This window comes from Lissotriton vulgaris, chromosome 3_1 (assembly GCF_964263255.1).
Source record: "Lissotriton vulgaris chromosome 3_1, aLisVul1.2, whole genome shotgun sequence".
Classification (NCBI taxonomy): domain Eukaryota; kingdom Metazoa; phylum Chordata; class Amphibia; order Caudata; family Salamandridae; genus Lissotriton; species Lissotriton vulgaris.
Window position 1 is genome coordinate 1,079,177,856 of NC_141689.1, and position 21,125 is coordinate 1,079,198,980.

Here is a 21,125-nt window from a genome sequence, read left to right on the forward strand (position 1 = left end):
TTAAAGGAAAATTCTTGCAGTTTATTCAAATGCGTAGGGGACTGAACAAATACCAAGCCATATGGTGTTGTTCAGCAGCCTCGGGAGCAGATTCATGGGACCAGGAGAAGAGACATCTTTCAAGTCACTCCAAGTACACCTTCTGCCTCAAAGGCAGGGTGAGAGAATGCAGTAGCCTGCCCCTTCCTCGCTGCTATTAATGCGGATACTGTCTTTCGGTGCTAAGGCTTGGACTTTCATGCAAAACATGGAAGGCAAGGGATTGAAGAGGGGGAAAAAAAGTCTGCTCTTTAGTCAAACCTGGCAAACCTGCTACAGTTGAGTAGGCTGGGGATTGGGAGCAACATAGTTAAGGCAATGCGAGTTAAGGGAAGGAATCAGCACATGGGGTAGAGCAAGACAACACATGCACTCTAATGGGAGTACTACACGGAAAAGATGAATGTAAATCGCTGATGTGCGCATCTGTAGCAAAAAAGTCATCAAATCAAAAGATGGCAAAGAAGTTATACTGAAGGGGAGGGACAAACTAGCATTGGCATAGCCAATAGGTCTTGCCTTTGGGACCTTATAAGTGTTTCGTTATCCAGCACAATATCCTTGGTGCAAGAACATCAACTGTTGCATGACTAAGCACTTATAAAGGTCTCAAAGGCGAGATCTATTGGCTATGCCAAAGCTTGATAGAAATTGGTACCATAGTGGGTAATTAAAAACAATTTGCTATTAGACTCCTAAAAGGCCATTCTGTTTGTGGCATGTATGGCAGTGGTCAATTATAAATAGATGCCACGTTTCCTCAGACCTGTGTCTGATCTTACGTTTGCGTATTGCAAGATTCACAATAACAAAAAGATGATGAAAAAAATGCAAGCTTTAATAATAATGGTTTAACAGATGCGTTTTGAAGACACACATATAGGAATATCCCCCTGCCAAGATGAAAAGTATTAAAGTATACACGCAACTCCGAACAAGTATTACAACCATTAATATAAGTCCTACTCTCAAAAGGTTAAGAAAATGAATAGAGTAATTTAAAAATAGCCTGCATGCAAAAAAAAAAAAAACACGAAACCCGACTAACTACAAGAGGGTGTGTGTGGAGGTTAAATGGGAGCGGGGAGCGACAACCGAGTTAAAGGGTTCAGCGAAAAGATCAGAGATAAATAGGAAAAAAGAAAGTGGTTGGAAATAAATAGAAAGGGAGAAATAAAGAAAAGTATAGAATTGGAAATAAAGAAGGAAATACGAAAGAAAAGAGTGGGAGAGATATGAAGAGAAAGCGAAGAAGAAAGGGAAAGAGGGAAATGGAGGAGTAAGAGGCTGAGAGGAGGGAGGGAGGGGTAATTGAAAAGAAAACGGGCTCGCGTGTTTGGATTGGCAAACGGGCTCGCGTGTTTGGATTGGAGGCAACTCTCGGATTGGCATGGAATGGGCCCTGGAAGGTTCGAGGGGGAGTTTATATCCGCAGGGGATTCTAGATCAATTTTGTGTTTTGCAGCTGTCCCACGCTCTTCCAGAGCAGCCTGCCCCCCCCCTCCCCCACTAGCATGGGGGTGAGTTAGGGGAGGAGACAGATAGAATTTCTGTCCAAGGGACACCTAAAACCAGCTTCTCCCCTAACGGCTAGTGGCAAAAAAGGTGAAAAGTTGGGAGTTTATCTAAATATATTTTTCAAGAATGCAGTGTTTGTGGAAGCATGGTTTTTGCAGCTTTAAATATTCGCAGAGTGGGGGGAGGGGTTGTGTATGACTTGAAATCTCCAGCGTGAACGGCATAGCACACTGTCTCAACTCCCGAGGCACTCAAGAACATGCACTGAAACACAAAAGCGGCCCCGCGGCTGCTAAAGTTAATTGTGCAAGAGAGAGGGTTAATTATTAAAAAAGACAAATGAAAGGTAATTGTGAGCCTGCGAGTGTAGCGGGCAGGCGTGCGCGTTGGGGAGAGCACTCTTCTCTTTTTCAAAGCACATACTCGTGCTTGTGGCGTGCCGCTGCACACTCCTGCAATGCGTCTGCCGCCACAAGCACCATTTTCATAGTCAATCCTAAAATACTCACTTAAAAGAAACAGACACCAACCTTTGACAACGACTTGAGCGCACGAACCGCATCCCTTCGATCGTCCAGTAGTGTTGAGGAGGCCACTCTGTCACAAAGTTTCTGGATCTATAAACAACAAAACAGAGGTTCATTTTTTTTCGAAACAAAGGAGCACAAACAAATACATTTTGATGTTAGTGTAGTGAAGGTAGGGCCTTGCTTGCGCACATTGCTATGTTAGCTTAAGCTTATTAGAAGTTTAAACGCCATTTTGCCTTTTTGCCGCTTTTGCACACAACACTGCATGTAGATGTTGTTGTAAGTTACCCTTCGTGAATATCTTCACATAAGAATTACTGGTTTTCAACATCCCTAGACTTACATCGCGACCTTAGTCTGCACAGTGAGTTCTGAAGCCTCCAAGGTTATCATAACAATGTTAGCTGTTGTTCGGGCTGATCAGTTCACGCTTAGACACAACATGCACACAGCTCCAGCTAACTGAAATTCTGGCGCCTTTAATATTGCGCTGCATACATGATTTTAGGCACTCAGAGAAAATCTGTTTCCAGAGAGACAGAGATTTTGCAGATCCTGATGCGATTCCCTTCTGCTGATCTTAGAGGTATGGGGTCCCGTATTCAAGCCTAAGAGACCTTCTATATTTTATAAAACATAGTTCCTAGTTAGGGAGAGTGGCATACAAGGCACTATAGGACCTGTTTCCACTATCATTATATGATTTCTCCTTTCGTGTTTTATGGAATTGTAACAATGCTGATCGTATTATTTTTAATCATATGCCTGCTTATGTTAGCAAAAATACTGCATCTTAGAGCATGTCGTTAAAATAAACATTTTAAACTTTATCATGTTTCTTTTTACCCACGTTGTGGACTGGTATGAAAATAACAAACGAAAGAATGTTCTCGATTCCCACCATTCCTGAGAGTAACCGAAGTCGCATATTCTGGGTTGTCTAATCATTGGTACCTTTGCTATAGGACGAAGAGCTAATGTGAAACTGATGCTAGTCGGTTAGGGGTTCTAGGTACTGAGGTGAGTTTTTGGTCCAGCATAATTCACGGATGCCCTGGGTCTCTGTGCACAGTTCTGTGTATTAGCAAAATCCCAGCAACATTAGTACATTTCATTCATCACCACAATCTTTATTTCGGCATGTCAGCCAAAAAAGAACAGTTTAAAATACCTAATTACAAGACACTTTTTTTAAAAAAAAATGGTTAAAATAATAAAATGTATACTAAAAACAACATATTTTAAAATAATTGAACAGTAGTCAGTATCGATATTAAAAAAATACATAAATATGAATACTATTAAATGTACAGAATATGGAAAAAAAAATCCAGAAAATGTATAGGTGGATTTTCCACACTGTGGCCTATAGCTCCACCACATTTGCCAGATTTTCAAGGGGCCCAACACTCGTGGAATGGATCCAGTCGTTGATCACAACCAAGTGAGCGGAGCAGTATCATGACTCTGGGTCAATTACTGCCATGCCCCATTTTGGGGTGCCCCTGGTCTTTAGAGAAAAGAGCCCAACAATGATACTAGGTTCTGGAGATAAAGTGGCAGCATAAAGGGGTAATTTTGCATAATGTAAAGAATCTAGGGGAAAACAACTATTTTTAGAAGCCAATTCTCCAAATTATATACTGGGGGAAGTGGCATCCACACCTTTGTCCCTCTACAGATACAGTCAAGCAGAGGGGCAATGTTTTCTACTCAAGCTATCTCCTCCGATCTCATGAGGGATATTTCCAGGTATTTGATGGAACAAATATTATCAGGGATCTCTCTTTCACTCAGTCGTGGCCATTAGCCGCCCACGTAGGACAACAGGTCAGGTTTTTTTGTGGTCCAATTAGCCTTAAGGCCGGACTAATGGCCTAATTGTCCATTAATTTAATCACCTCTGGACCCGATCTAAGTGGGTCGCCTAGATATAGTAAGAAGTTGTCAGCATATAGCGATATTTTATCTTCCAGGATCTCTGACCAGCGGAAGCTGATGATCCTCTCAGATGGTCTGATCCTTCAGGCCAGGGGCTCAATGGTAAATGCAAGAAGCAGATGGGAGGCAGGGCATGTTCCATTATTTGGTTTGACAGTGAGTTTCCTAATCTGGCTCTAGCCTGTGGTCCGTTATACAGTGCCTGAGTATTTGCAAAAAAAATACGGCCCCAGGCCCACCTGTTAAATACGGCCCCAGGCCCACCTGTTCCAACAGCACAATGAGGTAGCCTCATGATACACTGTTGAAAGTCTGTCGGTAGTAGTCTACCGTAGAGAATGATCTGTGTACCCCGGAGATGTTGAAGCCCCTCCCTTCTTGTGCATGGTTAGTGGTGTCCTATATCTCTTAGGCACATTGATCTTGGGAAGTCTGCCAGTGGGGAAGACTGAGTGAGTGCCGTGAGAGGCAGGCCCGCCTGATCCAGTGTAAAGAAAAAAAAAGAATAATCCATCAGCCCATTGAAGTCACTGCCTATAACTGATGGGTCAAAGGGTGCCTCCAGCAGGACAGCACCTAGGGAGAAGCTCACTTAATACCAGGAGCGTCCCAGGATGTAAACTAGACAGAATGAGGTAGGCTGGCCATACAGCATGTCCAACATCATAGTACATCTCTCTCGTGTCTCGCCACCTATGTGTTTCCGTCACTGGAATACGCATCGGTGTCAGTATTGCAGTCCCACATGGTCCCCTCCCAAAGTGTATCACAGGACTGACCCATATCTTTTGAGGTATGAGCAGCAGCAGGATATCCACCACCTATTGTTTGGCAGTACTCCTCAATGCACCTCTTTTACCTTTCAGCAGATAGTCCATTAAAATTCCAAGAGATACACCGCACTGTGCCAATGAATCATGGGTTATTATTGCCAGTTGCCATTTCGTGGTATATTGTCGGGGTCCCCATCTGTAACATTACAGGTCATTGTCACATGTGAAGACTGTGGCATCTGTCATATCTGTGTGACCTATCCCCTGACAGCCCATACTTCAAACCGTGAAAACATCCATATTGCAGCCTATGACCAAACTAGGCTGGTTCTGGAAACCAGGAAGTGATAGTCAACCCCTTCCCCCACACCACAAGTTCATCCCCGTTCCACCCACCTACACAAAAACCAAATAACCAACTCAACAAATTATCAAGAAGACTGAGATGCCTTCTTTACAAATCAACGTAGGGGTTGGAAGAACCCTGGAATAAGGGCACTGGGCTCTGCCATCTTTGCCCATTGAATAGTCAATTAACAAGGAGATATAGCCACGATTGGCATTGATGGATTGCCAGGCATCATTAAGACATGCAGAGGTCACTTATACACAGTGTGCTGTCCCCATTACATCTGTACCACAATAATATCTTCAGACCCATCTGCAGACAGCATCCCTACCCACCGTCGCAGTCAATGTCTTGGGAAACATTCTGACTCTATATCAGTCTCTCCCTCTCCTCTCCTACCCCAGACACGGAGTGTGGTCCTAGTTGTTTATGATATGGTCAACTCAGGTCTCGTTTTGTTCGCAGTCTTTCTTCTGGGAGGAGGGAGGGCAGATTAAAGTGATTGTGCTCCCTAGGTTTTTGAATTGCCAATCACACTGACCAGGTCATTTTTCCAGAACCTCCAATCATTCTTAACTAGATTGATTTGGCAGTCAAACTGCCTAGAATGAAGTGTGAATCTATTATCCAACATCTGGAGAGGAAAGGCTTAGGCGTGCCTGTTTTTCAAATGTATGTACATACATGTATGTTATATATATCTTCTACTGGTGGTATCCAGTAGGAAGTTATAGTTAGGACATAGTTTCCAAAGGAAAGGCATTTTTTGAAAGAAAGGTTCAAACTATATCCTACTACATATTTACACTTAAACTTTTTTTTTTAAAATAACTTTAAGTGCATTTTTCAGTATATATGAAATACATTTAGTGAGCACAGATTTTCCACAGTAAATGAAACAATGTTGTGCAAGCTCACAATTTTTTTACAAATGAAACCCGTTATTAGTGTACTTTCTGATACACATACGAAATCAAAAAAATGAATATATAATATACATATAATACACAATATCCAACTAGAGAAAGAAAATATGTAAATCTTAGAGGTTCACTTAAAAAAATAGGCATTACAATTAAGAAATAGAATTTTGAAAAACCTTAGAAATTCATTGAAAAAACCAGAGGTTACAGGGACATTATAGTTAGGCTGACATTTGACTCGAACAAAACCAGAGAAAATCAGCAGTTATAATAAGCTGATCTAACTAGAACTCGCGCCCCCTGCAATGCACTCCTTATGACCTCACTTATCACATCACTCATGACATGGTCAGTGACATCACTGATAACATCACTCATGACATCTCAAATGACATCACTGATGACATCCACAGAATCTCTGACGCACCCACTCACACCCCCATGTAACCTTTCACATCCCATGTAACCTTTCATACACCCACTCCAACTTCCACACTACCATTCTTGAAACCATTCACACACCCATACAAGTACTTACATACCCACTCACTGATTCATAGGTCTACATGCACATCCACCCATACAGACACTTGTACACCAACTCACTCACTAATACAGCCACTGATATATCTACTGATACAGTCACACTGCTACTTACACCCTGGCAGTCACTCCTAGAACTACTCACTCACTTACAGAGTCAAACACCCATTTACTCACATTTATAGTTATACACACCCACTCACTTGTACATATAGATACTAACACATACTCACCCAGAGCCCCTCATACACACACTCACTAACCCATACAGCCACTATCACAATCCCTAAACTGCCTTTCACATGCCCACGTACGTAAGATGATTACACCATTTAGTAATCACCTGCTTTTATGCAAATTACAGTGTACACAGTAGTTTTTTTTTTCAAAGACCTTTATTGTATCAATAAAACCATACACAGTTTCTGGCCTACAGCCCCGGGGGCCGGCCGCGACACTTCCGCAGGTGCGTGCTTCTATTTGGATTACACAGCCCCTGTGCCGACAAACCGGGGGTACGGCGGCGTTTCATAGCAGTGTGTGTACATAACTCGCATTGGGATCAAGGCTTCGCATAGGTCAGATTTTTTAAAATTTTTCAGAACAATAAACAACTTAAACAAGAAGTTACCACATACAGTCATAAGGCAGAGACGTAAACAAGTGCACAACCCATTTCCATCTCGCATTTATAGAATGTCTGGTATTGGTGAGTAGAGCCAGAACCACATGATCTGCTGCTGCTACAGTTCCTCACGGTTGGGTGCCCCTGCATATCAATCCGTGTGTTTTGGCCGAACCACCCGCCCTTCCCTCCCCCTCCCACTCTTGCATCTGTTAGGACTCAAGGTCTCCACCCACCCCCCAACCGTCACACCTCCCATTCTTCTTCCCCTTCCTCATCCGATGTCAATGCATCTTCTTCCTCCAGGGGTTCACAAATTTCCCCCCTGAACACATTCCACGGGGTCCATATCTTATTCCATTTATGTGGACACGCTCTAGTGGTGTAAACTGCCCTCTCCGTTATCATGACCCTGTCCATGTTTGTGCACCATTGCGTCAATGTGGGGGTAACTACCGCTCCCCATTGTTGTGCTATGTCGCGTTTTGCTATTATCATGCCTATCATGGACCACTGTTGTCCGTGTCGTGAAAGGTCGTTCGGCTCCCAAATATTTAACAGGCACTTCCGTGGTTCAGGGATCAAGGACACCCCCAATACTTGCGATATGGTTCGCATTGCTTGACTCCAGAATTCCTGGATGCGAGGGCATTCCCAGATAGTGTGGAACAATGTCCCTTCCTCCCCGCAGCCGCGGAGGCAATAGGGATGCTGCGCCCTCTGTATTAGGTGCAGTGTCGTTCTTGTGTAGTACACGCGGTGTAGAATCTTAAGCTGCGCTAGCCGGAATTTCGCCGATATGCCCACTTGCCTAGGCAACGCCAATGCCTCATTCCATTCAGACTCGTCCATTTCCCCTAGGTCCTCCGCCCATTTATCTCTCAGTTTTACCGTAGGGTCCGCTAGGTTGTTAATCAATTTGCGATAGGTGAGTGACGTTGCTCGATCCTGCATGTAGTCCGTAAGGAGGCGATCTTCAAGGGGAGATGCCTCTGGGACCTCTGCGTCATGTGGGAGGGCTGTAAGGAGGGCATTACGGACCTGTACGTACCGGAACGATTCCGTGGGACCCAGTTCGTACTGCTGTCGCAGCTGGTCGAAGGGGATCACCGTGCCTTTGTCCCACAGGTCGCCCACTGTGGATATACCAATGTTATCCCATAGCCTGAAGCCCTTGCTGTTTCTCGGGCTGCCCATGGCCCGCGTGTCCCACAATGGGGTGAGTTTTGGGAGTCTTCCCTTCCACCCCAGTTTAGCCTGCGATGTGTGCCACAGTGCTACAGTAAGTTTTGTGGGTCCCGTAAGTTTGTGCACTCGACGTTGGTCATAAAGAGGCGCCAGTATGCTATTAGTGCCCAATTGTGCCCTATCCGCCCTGTATGCTGAGTCGTCCTGAGGGGCATGTAGCCACTGGTTAATGGGCTTCAGTTGTGAGGCCCAGTAGTATAGTTGCAAGTTTGGCAACGCAATCCCCCCGTCATACCATCCCCTGTGCAATTTCGCCTGAGCTATGCGAGCCGGGCGATTACTCCACATGAGGCCAGCTACCAACGCAGACCCTGCATGAAGTATCCCGGTGCCACCGGATACGGTGTATTTTCCAGGATATACAAGATCCGTGGCTGTGACATCATCTTGTACAGCGCCGCCCTGCCCAATAGTCTTTTTCAAAGAACAGCGGTCCTTAGGATTAAGAACATGAACAATAGAATGAAATATAGACTGCAATCAGTACTATATCAAAACATTTCAGTACCCAGCCGGGCCTGAAAAAGGTTTATTCAAATATAAGCATAGATAGGCAGGACCACCAGAGGGGTCCAATTCATTATCTGATAGGGTACAAGCCTGTACCTATCCAGAAAACAATCAAACACGGTTCAGGAGTGAGAAAATAGGAAAAGAAGAAAAAGGCAAAGAATATCAGGCAAGAAGGACATGGGAGCCAACTGTCCCTTGCATTATTACAACAATTTAAAGCAAGTTCGGACAGAATTATCACAATGGAAAAGATTACAGAGTTACTAAAAATGTCGACGACGTTTCGATCCCTGGCTCCTAAGACGTCCTGTTTCAGGGGTTCTAGCGGAGGTGTTAGATTTTCCCTAAAGAATTCCATTGGATCCTTAGTGGCCTGGACGCCCAGGTATCTAAAAGGGGACCCTGCCATTTTCAGGGGGCAGTCATCGTTTAACGTGGGGGCCGGGCCCTGCAGGACATATAATTCCGACTTTGTCCAGTTCAAGGTGTATCCCGACACTCTCCCATATTCGTCGCACAGCGCCAGCAACGCCGGTATGCTGTGTTCCGGCTCCGTCAGGTACACTAGCATATCATCCACGTACAGAGAGAGGCGGTCCTCCCACCCCTCTGTCCATGTAGTCCCTTCAACAATGGGGTCGAGCGTATCAAGATGGCCAGAGGTTCCAGCGCGATCGCAAAGAGCAGTGGCGACAGGGGGCAGCCCTGACGGGTACCTCGCTCCAAAGGGAATGTTTGGGAAATGTGGCCGTTCGCCACCACCTGTGCTACAGGTTTAGTATATAGTAGCCGGACCCAGGCGATGAATTTAGGGCCGAACCCCAGATGCGCCAAGACCTTGAATAAATATTGCCACTCCACCATGTCAAATGCCATCTTCGCGTCAAGTGCCATTATGACCGCCGGCTCCGATAGCGAGTGTGCTCTAGCCCGCACACTGTGCACCCTGCGGAGATTGAGGGTGGTGTTCCTATGTGGCATAAAGCCTGACTGATCGGGGTGTATGAGGTGTGGGAGGTGTGCAATTAGCCGGGTGGCGAGGAGTTTGGCCAAGATTTTAACCTCGGCATTGAGAAGGGAAATGGGGCTGTATGATGGGCATTCTTCCAGCGGCTTCCCGGGCTTGGGGATGGCAACGATAGTCGCTGCCCGTTCGTCAAGCGGAAGCTCGGCTCCTTCCAAACTGTCCACGTACATAGCCAACAGGGGGCCACTGAGCCCCTCCGATGCGGCCTGATACCACTCTATCGGGATACCGTTCGGTCCTGACGACTTACCCGACTTTACCGCATGGATAGCCGTTTGTATTTCTTCCGCCGTGATATCGGCTTCCAGTTCTGTGACCGCATCTGGCGTCAAAGTCGGGGTGGAAATGTGACCCAGTGCTGCACGGGCCATGTCCGCTGACACTACATTAGCCAGAGTGTACACTTCCTCAAAGTAGTCCGCAAGGGCCTCCACTATCTCCTCGGGGAGTGTGTGCAGTGTCCCTTCCCTGTCTCTTATCTGCTGTATACCCCTGGTGCTACCCCCTCTCTTGTCTAGCCAGGCCAGCATTTTCCCTGCCTTGTCCACTATGTCGTATACTCTATGGGTCGTCTCCACTATCTGAGTCACTGATTGCTGCCTCATGTGTTCCAGATACTGTTGCTGTCTTAGGAGCAGGGTATGGGACGTGTCAGGTGCAGGGCTCGCCGCATGTGCCACCGTAGCGTCATGCAGAGCCAATTCTAGCTCGGACAATTCACGCTGCCGCCCTCGCTTGTGACCCTGTATCGTCGTGATAGCCTGTCCCCTTAGCACCGCCTTGTATGCCTCCCACAGGATCGCGGAAGACTGTACTGACGCGGTATTCTCAGCAAAGTAGTGTGATGTTGTCGCTTTGAGCGCCTTGCGAACCTTGGGGACCTTAAGATATGATGTGTGTATCGGGTAAATTCTCCTGGATTTTTCCTGAGTGGACAGTGTCAGTGTAACCGGAGAATGATCTGAAATCCCTCTAGGGTGAATATCAATAGTGTCTACGTGTTGCAGGCCGTCACCCAGCGCCAGGAAGTAGTCGATCCGTGACAAACTGTTATGTACTGTGGAGTGGTACGTGTACTGTCTTGCGGAGGGATGTGTGTGGCGCCATATGTCAACTAGGCCCATGGCAGTTAAGAATCTCTGAAAGCGGGAAAGACCACCTGTCTAGGGCACCGCCAGGAATCTATCTACCAGGGCATCTAAAGTGGCATTGAAGTCCCCTCCAAGTATTATATCCCCTTCAGGTAGGGTCAGGAGAAAGTCACCCAGTGCCGGAAGCGTGACCAAGTGGAGTGCCGGGGGGATGTATACCGACACCACGTTCAGGAGCCTTCCGTCCCACTGCCCCTGGAGCGCTGCCAAACATCCCTGTGTGTCTACCTTAGTACTCAATATGATGAACTGCGAAGATTTCTTAACTAAAATCCCCGTGCCCCTGGAACCTGTGGTAAACTCCGAATGCACCACCATTCTGTATCCCTTTCTGTCGAGAGCTTTAGACGCCCCCCCGGTGAGGTGCGTCTCCTGGAGGAGCACCATTGCCGGCCCGTGCCTCTTCACCGCGTTTATCACCAACCCCCTCTTTATCTTATCTCCCAAACCTCTCACGTTCCAAGACATAAGTCTGAGAGGTACGACCTGTGATCTCAGTGACCCACCCTCAGGTGTATGCAGTGGAGAGTCGTGCATGGTCTGTCTTGTGCCCAAGGTTGTGGAAATCGGATCGTATTCCCGGTGCGTGTATGAAGTGGCGTGATACAACTTAACTTGTGGAACTTCAAAAACCTCTAAACAAACCCCCCCCCCCCCACCTCCCCCCTCTCTGCCTCCCTGCCTAGCGGACTTACAGAGTGCTTAATCCCTCCCCGTAACAGTGTACTTGCGCTCTGGGGTGGAGTGTCCTCCAGAGCAGGCGGCATCCCTGCCCTCTTTCGAGCTCCCCAGGCCAGTGTCCAAGCGTGTCCATTCTGCAGAGTTTTTTTAACGGACAAAATTCAGGCTACTACCGGGGGATCAGGAGTCTACACCTCCTTCCGCTCCCAAGTGTTCATGCGTTGGTGACCTGGTTACACCTCCTCTGCCTGACGTCTGCGACCCCGCTTGGCTGTTCTCTCTGTGGTTCCTGTTATTCCTGTGCGTGCGGCGGGGTTGCCCTGCGGTCCTCCAGTCCTCCAGCCCTCCAGCCAGTCCTGGGCCGCTTCTGGCGTATCAAAGAACCAAACCTTATCGTCCGCGACCACTAAGCCTGGCCGGGAATAACATGGAATAAGACAGTTCTTTCGCCCGCCAGTGCCCTCTTAACATCCAGGAAAGTCCTCCTACTGCACAACACCTCAGCCGTATAGTCCGGGAAGAAGGCCACCGTGGAGTTTTGAACTTGAATGGCTGGAGACACCCTCGCTGCCTGCAAAATTGCGTCACGGTCTCGAAAATTGAAGAGTCTCGCTAGGATCGGTCTCGGGGGGGCTCCCGGTTTTGATCTCCCACCGGGTACTCTATGCGCCCGCTCCACCGAGAAAAAATGTGAGAGTCCCTTGGAGTTTAATTGCGTCTTAATCAGCTCCTCCACATAGAGGTCCATTGCGCCTTTGCCTTCTGATTCCGGAACCCCCAGTATTCGGACGTTGTTCCTTCTCGAGCGCCCTTCCTGATCGTCCAGCTTTTCCCGGAGGGATTTATTTTCGGCCTCCATTCTCTCCATCGCCACCTGCAATTCAGCAACGTCCTCCACCAATGATTTCGTCACCACCTCCACCTGCTTTACTCTCTCATTCATTTTCTGGAAGTCCGCTCTTATCAGGGTGACCTCCGTGGCTGTGGCTCCCACTGTGGCTTGTACCTGTGTTTGGGCACGCATCACGTCCTCAAGCGTCGCCTTCTTGGCCCCCTCACCTTCTGGTGCCTTCCCCGTAGATGTGCGGGGTTCTGTCTGGGGGGAATTGTGTCTTTCATAGGTGAACTTGTCAAGTTTAGACAGCGTTGAACTGTTTTTAGGGTCCCTGCCCGCCATGATCCTTTCTGGACCGGCCTCGCCCACTAGCAGTGCTTTCGCCGTTCCCTGAGGGCCTCCTGCAGTCCTCCTGCACTCTTCTCTGACCGCAGCCTCAGGTTTGTGCAAAGTCCCTTACTGTGCCAATGCCAGTCGTGTGGTGAGCGGGCACTCTGCGGTATGGGCAGAGTTCCCAGAGAGCGTGCCGTCTCTTATACTATACTAGCGCAATGTTATCGCTGTCGCCGATTTCCCCCCACGATCCTGGGTGGGAGGGGAGCCTCCTCTTCAACTGTGTCCCCTTGCTCCCTGTCAGTGTGCCCTGCACAGGGTATGGGACCAGCAGTGATGTCCTTGCACTATGCTCGCACTTTGTTGTGCAGATCGCTGCCTGCACCGGCTATCCCTTCCTTATGCCTCCTCCCATGAGAGCGCTGGAGCGTTATATACCCCTGTCCTGCGATGTGGCTCCCACCGGACACCCCTCGTCACAGCTTCAGGCGCCTGTGTGTCCAGTTTATGCCGTTATCAGCTGGTGTCTCTTCAACGCAAGGCTCCCTGTGATCCTCAGCCCTGCCGTCCCGGATGAGGGATAGATCCCCTTGCGGCCAGCGCTCCAATATCTAGGTGCCGGACACCGAGCAGGCCGGGCCAGATAATCGTTGCGGGCCTCCGCGCTCCGCTTCCGCTGTGCCTCACCAGGTCGCGTGCCCCAACCTCGGAGACTTCTCTATGTGGCCGCGCAGGGGGGGGTGATTGCGCTGCTGTTCTCCCTGCTGGCTGCTGACCTCCCGCTAGGCTCCACCTGACGCCGGTGCGGGTCGCACTGCACTCTTCTGCCGTTCCCGGTAACTTCGGGCCGCTGCACCACTTTCTTGACTCCCTGCAGGCCCCGGTGGATTTCCGCTCCTTCCGCTGGTCGTCCGGTCGGCGGCTGATATAACTGGTCGCCTCTTTCCCCAGTCGCGATCCATGCTACGACTCCAGCGCCGACTTCCGGCTTCCGAGCCCCGCCACACAACGACTTCCGCCCAGACGTCCGTTGCACTCCAGTCCGCTACCTGTCGCCGCTTCCAGGCCTCGCCTTACAGAGGATCGCTCCGATGTCACCCGGTGCCTCACAATGTCCAAATTCACCCAGCTGGACGCCACTCTGTCCCCGACCCGGTTCGCCCCTTCAGAGTAGGTAATATTACGGATTTATGGGCAGGATTGCTGGGGGATGCCGCCTCGCTCCCGGAGCCTCACTGCTATGCGGCCGCCATGATCGGCTGCTAGCGACGTCCCCCGTACACAGTAGTTTTGTTAAAACCGCAAAACTCATCATGCTTTGTAAATTTCCAGATTCAACTTGTGCTGGCAGCAAATCAATATTAGGGTAAAATACCATCATCAAGCTGTAGTACAATATTCCCATATTGGCATGCCAAAAATAAAGTGCAATGTGCATAAAACCAAAATGTTAAATGTTCATAATGTGCTTTCTGCCACAAAACAAAAAGTTAATTCCAAGCAAAGAGTTTCTAAGGAACGGAAAGGATGCATGGGGGCCTCCTCGCCCCCTTACTTGTGTCTAACTGTCATAATTCAAGGGAAAATACACCTGGGTATTGCAGAAACAAGCCTGTAAGACTTCAAAGTCTAATTGATTTCGGCGAAGTTCTCTGCTGCACAAGTCATAGACCCTGAAGGGCAGCCATTAGCACGGTAAGCAATGCACACATGAATTACATCAGACGAAGGCAAAAGAAATGCTTGAGGCAAAATCCTTGGGCTCTTAGTTTTCTTACCATCTTACCTGTGAACACGGCTCAAGTGAGGAGCTGAAACGCGCCAGGGAACCTTCTATAAGATGGAAGTTTTCTATGTTTTGATTGCGAAATAAAACGAAGAGCCCAAGGATTTTGCCTCAAGCATTTCTTTGCCTTCATCGGATGTAAATCATGGGTGCTCTGTTTCCGTGTTGATGGCTGCACCTTCATAGTTTATGACTTCTGCATCATATAACTTCGCCAAAATATATATATGACGTTAGTTACGTAAGCAAAAGCAGATTTTAGCCTGCATTTAAAAAACCCTATAAAAAACACAATGACATAAGTGACATTATAGTTAAGTGTTGTAACAATATACAAACTAAAGTTTAAACCAAAAAAATAAATACTGAAATTCAACTGTTAGTTTACTAACTAATTATAACTTGCCCCCCTGCCAAGCACCGCTTATGACCTCATGTACTGCATCACTAATGACATGTTTGATTACATCATTGATAACATCACTGATTAAATCATACAAGCTAGTGCTTCTCAAACAGAATATGTGTAGTGCTGGAGACCAGAAGACCTTTTTGCTACGCTCGTTGATGCTGGAGTTTGAGCTCACCTTGGCCTGAATCAAACCCTTGTTATACCGATCCATGACTAATTCAAATTACCAATACTTCCTTATGAGAAAGGACAACTTTATAAATTCTATCCACAACTGGACACTAAAACTTTCATCATTTATGAACCTGAAAATACGTCCGATTCAGCCCTGAAGAAGTCTGGTCACGGACGAAACGCGTTGGCTATTTGGCTATCAGCGATTTTTAAATGAAACTGAAAAACTGAATAAAGGACAGAAAACTAAAGACACAGAGTCTCTTGCCTATGTATCTGTTGGGAAAACAACAGTGATATTGTCACATGTGATTTAACAAATGTTGAGATACCATTTTGCTATCTATCCAAAATTGTGTATTTAATCCTGAAGGGTGCTGTCCATTTTTAAATTCTAGTATGTCAAGGAAGTAGGGTTTCCCTACTCTTTGTTAGGTCTGCATAGGGATTACATTCCTGGTTCTAGCACCTTCTCATCGGACTTAGACACGGTACTTAAATAGTGGTGCAAACAGTTTGCCTTAATCCCTAAAATGTTCTTCCTTCTTGGTAAAAGATATATGGTGCACACTTTAGCTACCAGTGTAGTTTAAAGTGTAAGCAGCATTTCATTTTGCAAAGGGCAACTCTTATTTTAAAAAAAGGTCAGAAAAACTAATGCTTCAGCTTACATTAAACACCTGTGAATGTTTGTGTACATGCTGAAGTTAAAATTGAGTTTTCATGTAGTGCTGTATACCTTTTCTATAGAAACTGGAGATTTTTAAAGTGCAGGTTTTATTTCCAAAAGTTCCGTAAAAATTCTGAGACTTTATACATTGTTTTTCGTAGGTGTACTGTAATCTATGGATGACTAACAGGTGGTTTTGGTTGCATTATGATTGCAATCATTGATCAAACGTGTACACCCTTTTGCTCATTTCAGGAATATGTGTAGAATAATTTTACATACTATGTAGGGCTGTCTATAGGACTTGGTAGGGCATACCTTATAGTTGGCTAATGTATAGAAGTGAACCTGAACTCCTAAAATTCTATGTCAGATGACGTATGTATTTTACAGGCACATTGCATTAAGGTAAATAATAAGCAAGCACAGTTTTTGAACAGTATTCAAGGTTTCAAAATGTGCTGATCTCAATGCCTACAGTCATTGCATTTCTTATGCACCGCAATACCAGTAAAAAAATGTTTTAAAGCATAACACTTACTTATTATGGGTGGTTTCGTTTATATGAGTCACAATCAGCTTGTTGTGAAACGATACGCCCAGTAGTACTACAACTACAGATGTTAAGGAAAATTGGTTGAACATGTATCTTGCTGAATTCTTTACAGTATGAAAAGTCTACAGCAAGCTCTAAAGTCCGTAGGATGATGTCATCAGTAACATGTTCAATTATGTAATTTAACATATCAAGAGAGATGTAATGTGGGAGGTCATTTAGCAGTCATGGTAGGGGTGTAAGTTGTAGTTGGCTCAGTAAATTATAGCCGATAAATTTCAGGGGTGTTTTTGTTTTTAAAAGTTTGTTTTGATATTATTACAACAGCCAACTATAACATTTGTTTACCTCTGGGGATTTTTCTGTGAAATTCTAAATTTTAATTTTTGTTTTTAAACTTAAGAAAAAAATCTTATTAACTTCAGGACACAGGGACTGAGTTCTATAATGGCAGCTGCAGCATTTTTTTTCATGTAAAAAAAAATAAATAATCTGTCCAATCAAGCTGACCGATCCCGCAAGACCATTCTAGTCCTGACGGACCAAAATGACTGATAGAGAAAGAAAAAGCCCTCACAATCAATAATATCATTCTATTTTATTAAGTTGGGGTACAGTGGTAGCACTGGGGAACCAACTGTCCAGTCATCACTGTAATATAAATGCAAATTTCTTGAAAATGGCAGAACAGATTCACAGCAAATGATTACCAAAAAGCACATTTTCTAACTAAAATTCTAACTCTGTCAAATTTGGTGCAATTCTTTTCAGACATTTTTTCTGGATCGCGTTCCAATATTTCCTATGTAACGTAAAATGCAAAAACAACCTTTTGGGATACCACCTCCCCACTTTTTCCACACCTCCATTTCACAGGTTACCCAGAAACTTTTCAGGAAGGAGCTGAGGCAGATGAACAGTGTTTATGGAATGTTTCATCAAGCGGTGCCAAATTTATTAGTGAAACAAATTAATGTTTTACCTATGGATACTCTGACCTAACTATAACTACAAAGTAGTGACTATTTATATGATTGAGAATGACCACTTAGAAATAGGCTTTGCTGTAAAATATATTATGCACCAAGATATCCAGACCTGCACTGAAATACAGTCTCCTGCACACACTGGGCCTGGGGGGTTCTGGCCCTCAAAGTGGGGTTTCATATGGTACCCTCTCGAGACATTTACCAGCACACTACTGATGCCTACACTGGAGTCATTGGTTTCAACCTCACTAGCAAAAAGGATAGATAGATAGATAGATAGATAGATAGATAGATAGATAGATAGATAGATAGATAGATAGATAGATAGATAGATAGATAGAGTGAGGGCGACAGATAGACAGATAGAGTGAGGGCGATAGATAGAGTGAGGGCGATAGATAGATAGATAGATAGGATAGATAGGATAGATATTGTCCTTGAACAGTAAATATAGTAGTTTAGACCTGGAGTTATAACCACCATTCTCACAGGTGTCTAGGCCAGTCTCATCATAATCTTTATCCCCTAGGTCAGGAATAAAGTCTCTTGTAAATAGATGCAAAATCCTTTCTTTGTGGATTCCACAAGCGGTGCAAGGTAGATTGGCATCGATGGTAAGACTTAGCCCAGAAAAAGTGCTTTTTAAAACAATTTCTAAATAAGTCAAACAAAATACTTCTTGCACCTAAGCAAATGATAAAGCGTTTGAATTCTCATATAGGTCTCCACTCAAATCAATAATACCCTTGTTGTTTTCCCACACAAGATTTATATTACCAAATATTGGTGTACAGGATGACTGCAGTAATCAAGAGGATGCTCCTTTATCTAGGGATAGAATGGCAACAGCTGTACATCTGATAATTTAGAAGCGTGAATGGAATGGTTTTGGTGTCACTGCCAAAAGGAATTAAGGCAACAGGCATCATTTTCTGTGGATAACCAAGTTAAGTATGAATCTACTTCAACATTTTGAAACCAACCACTAGACAACTTCTTAAAATTAGACCAGGTATTCTCAGAATTAATCTGGACTGGTTCTGACAGACCATTAATACATCACAGCCATAAATAAACAATGGCAAATCTCTGCCATTTCACAACAGAATTAGTCACCATATCTGCTATATAATAAAACCAGTTGTCTCTTTCAATATTACAGTTGATAACATTGGTGACCATCTATTGGTAAATATCTCAGGGTAACTTTTAGATTTTGAATTAAGGAGAAAAATAGGCTTCCAACTAACCATGTCTAGAAGATTATTTACAAGAACAATAGACACTTATTTACATGAATCAGGGGCCATACCGGAGGCATGAAATGAGATAATAGGTTTAGTCAATGTTGAACGATGATCCCAATACATTTTGCAATGCATTTATTGTGAAGACCACCGAACCTCAGTACTTTTCCTGGATAAAGAGAATGAACAGCAGCCAGCACTTCCTTGCCCATGATATAATTTTTAAGTGTCAATCTTTGTCGTTCGCTCAGAGATGGAAGATCCAGTAGCCGTGGTCTGTGCACGTAACAGCAGTGGGGCCAGGTAAGTGGGGGATTTCGAGGGACGATGCAGAGGGGAAAATTATTTAATGTTCCCTCAGCATTGCCCCTCGAAATACCCCCTTACCCGGCCCCACTGCTGTTACCTGTATGGACCACGGCTGAGATCCAGATCATGCAGGTAACCATGAACATTTTCTATTATTGATGATCTAAAATGAACAAAATGTAATTATAATCTTAATAACTTTATTAACCAAGAATTTTAATCCTTGTTTAGTCCTAACTCCATTAACAGACGTTCTACATTTCTACTGTTTGAGGAAACTGGCTAGCATTCTACCAACTCTGGTGCACCCACAGAAAGCCTCAGCCTTTTATAACTCCACCTAATGCTCTGCATCCATTTTCGCAATTCAGTTACCCTATTAAATAAAAATGTACAGCTTAGCAAATGTAATATTACTGTTACTAATCTTCTGTTTCCACTCCAGGGTTGGATTTCCCACTAAATGTCAACAAGCCCATTGTTCTCTTAATCTGTTCTGCTGCAATGCTTACAATTGAGTTACGAACAGCAGTCTGCTTACAATTGAGTTAAGAATAGTAGTTTCACAACATCCCACAAAATACAGAGGTGTGTTTCAGGCAAGTCATAGTCGTACAAGTAATTCTGAATATCAGCTTCAATTTTTAACCAAGCGGTGTATCCAAATTGACCTTCCAAGATTATAAATTCATTGACTTTGTGATCAACTTTATAGCTAAGTTACACATGCATGGTCTGAAATGCATATAGGTTCAACAGAGAATGTATACATATTGGGGTGCTGCAAGTGTGGTGTGTAGGGTGAATTTCAAAACATGTGTATGTTTGATGAAGGGATGAGAAAACAGTGAAATCATGTCTCTTCACGTTAAACAGTTTCCATGTAGGAACAAGCACTGGTAAAGTCAACAGGTCATGCCGACGAGAGAGCTATTGTCTTTGTCAATGTTTTTTAGCTTTGTCTGTACAGAAGCCCATCTAAAAGAAAAGGGGAAAAAAGCAATAGGAATGGGTAACTTGTAGGTTGTGAGGGGCAAGACAGACACAACTAGCCTCATGCAACAATCATGTGTCCTTAACCCACGTTGCTGTGGAAGGTATTTGCTACTGATAGACGTACAAGGGGATTTGTAACACGTTTCATGTGTGCTCTTGGTTGGGGCAGTAAGGAGGATGAGTGCACTGGACACAGTTGAGCCATGTGTCCTTTGAACATTTTTTTCTGCAGAAATCAGGCGCAGGGGTCTCACCGACAGAAATGGGACAGGCACAAGCGCGGTGCTTGCTTCTGTCATCTCCCACACCTTTAACTCTGGGCCACGTCTCAACCTTGGCACATGTCCATTTTGCATGTGGTTTGCACAGGCAGCGTATTGTGTGCTAGTGCAAAAATGTTTTGAGAAATTGGCCATGTGAAATCTGTCTAAGCACTAACCTCACTAGTTGAAAAATAGACTTGCGACTCTGGGGAGGGGAGTCCCCTCTCAGTACCCATTTTCTCTGCCCGACCTCAAGTATAGGTGCCTCATGTAGACAATCCTGGAAACAATGTGCCCTCTTCCATAACTATAAGCACATTTCTTGTCCTGTCTTTTTTGTGGTTCAGCACATTGGTGCCTTCAACAGGTCTCATAGTACCTTAAAAACGGATACAGGCTGAAATTTTAACTTTAGAATACCAGGATTCGGAGTGCTCAAAACATAGGCCACATAATATTACCTCCCAAATTACGCTCACTGACAAAAATGATTATACAGTTACATATAACAAATCAACGTTTCGAGCACAGAAGATAAAAGGCAGAGTCACAGTAGCACGGAATGTAACGATGTGCGCCTTTGACTGCACAGTTGCAAAGATCCAACAACGAGGGTCTAACCTGAAGCGCTAAATGCACTATTAGGACTCTAGGTGCTTCCAGGGTAACAACTTGATTTACACTATAGGCCTGG

At 45.2% G+C, this 21,125-nt stretch overlaps 1 protein-coding gene across 6 annotated transcripts in view; it reads right to left on the reverse strand.

The window, feature by feature from the left end:
- The window catches only part of USO1 (USO1 vesicle transport factor), a 682,652-nt gene that overhangs the window by 407,793 nt on the left and 253,734 nt on the right, over window positions 1-21,125 (reverse strand). For all 6 annotated transcript variants that reach the window (XM_086961508.1, XM_086961506.1, XM_086961505.1 and 3 more), the window contains one exon: window positions 2,088-2,174. Coding sequence is in view for 4 of the 6 variants with exons in the window: in XM_086961506.1 (XP_086817632.1) it covers window positions 2,088-2,174 (87 nt within the window). In the remaining 2 variants the exon portion in view is untranslated. The remainder of the gene's footprint in view (window positions 1-2,087; window positions 2,175-21,125) is intronic.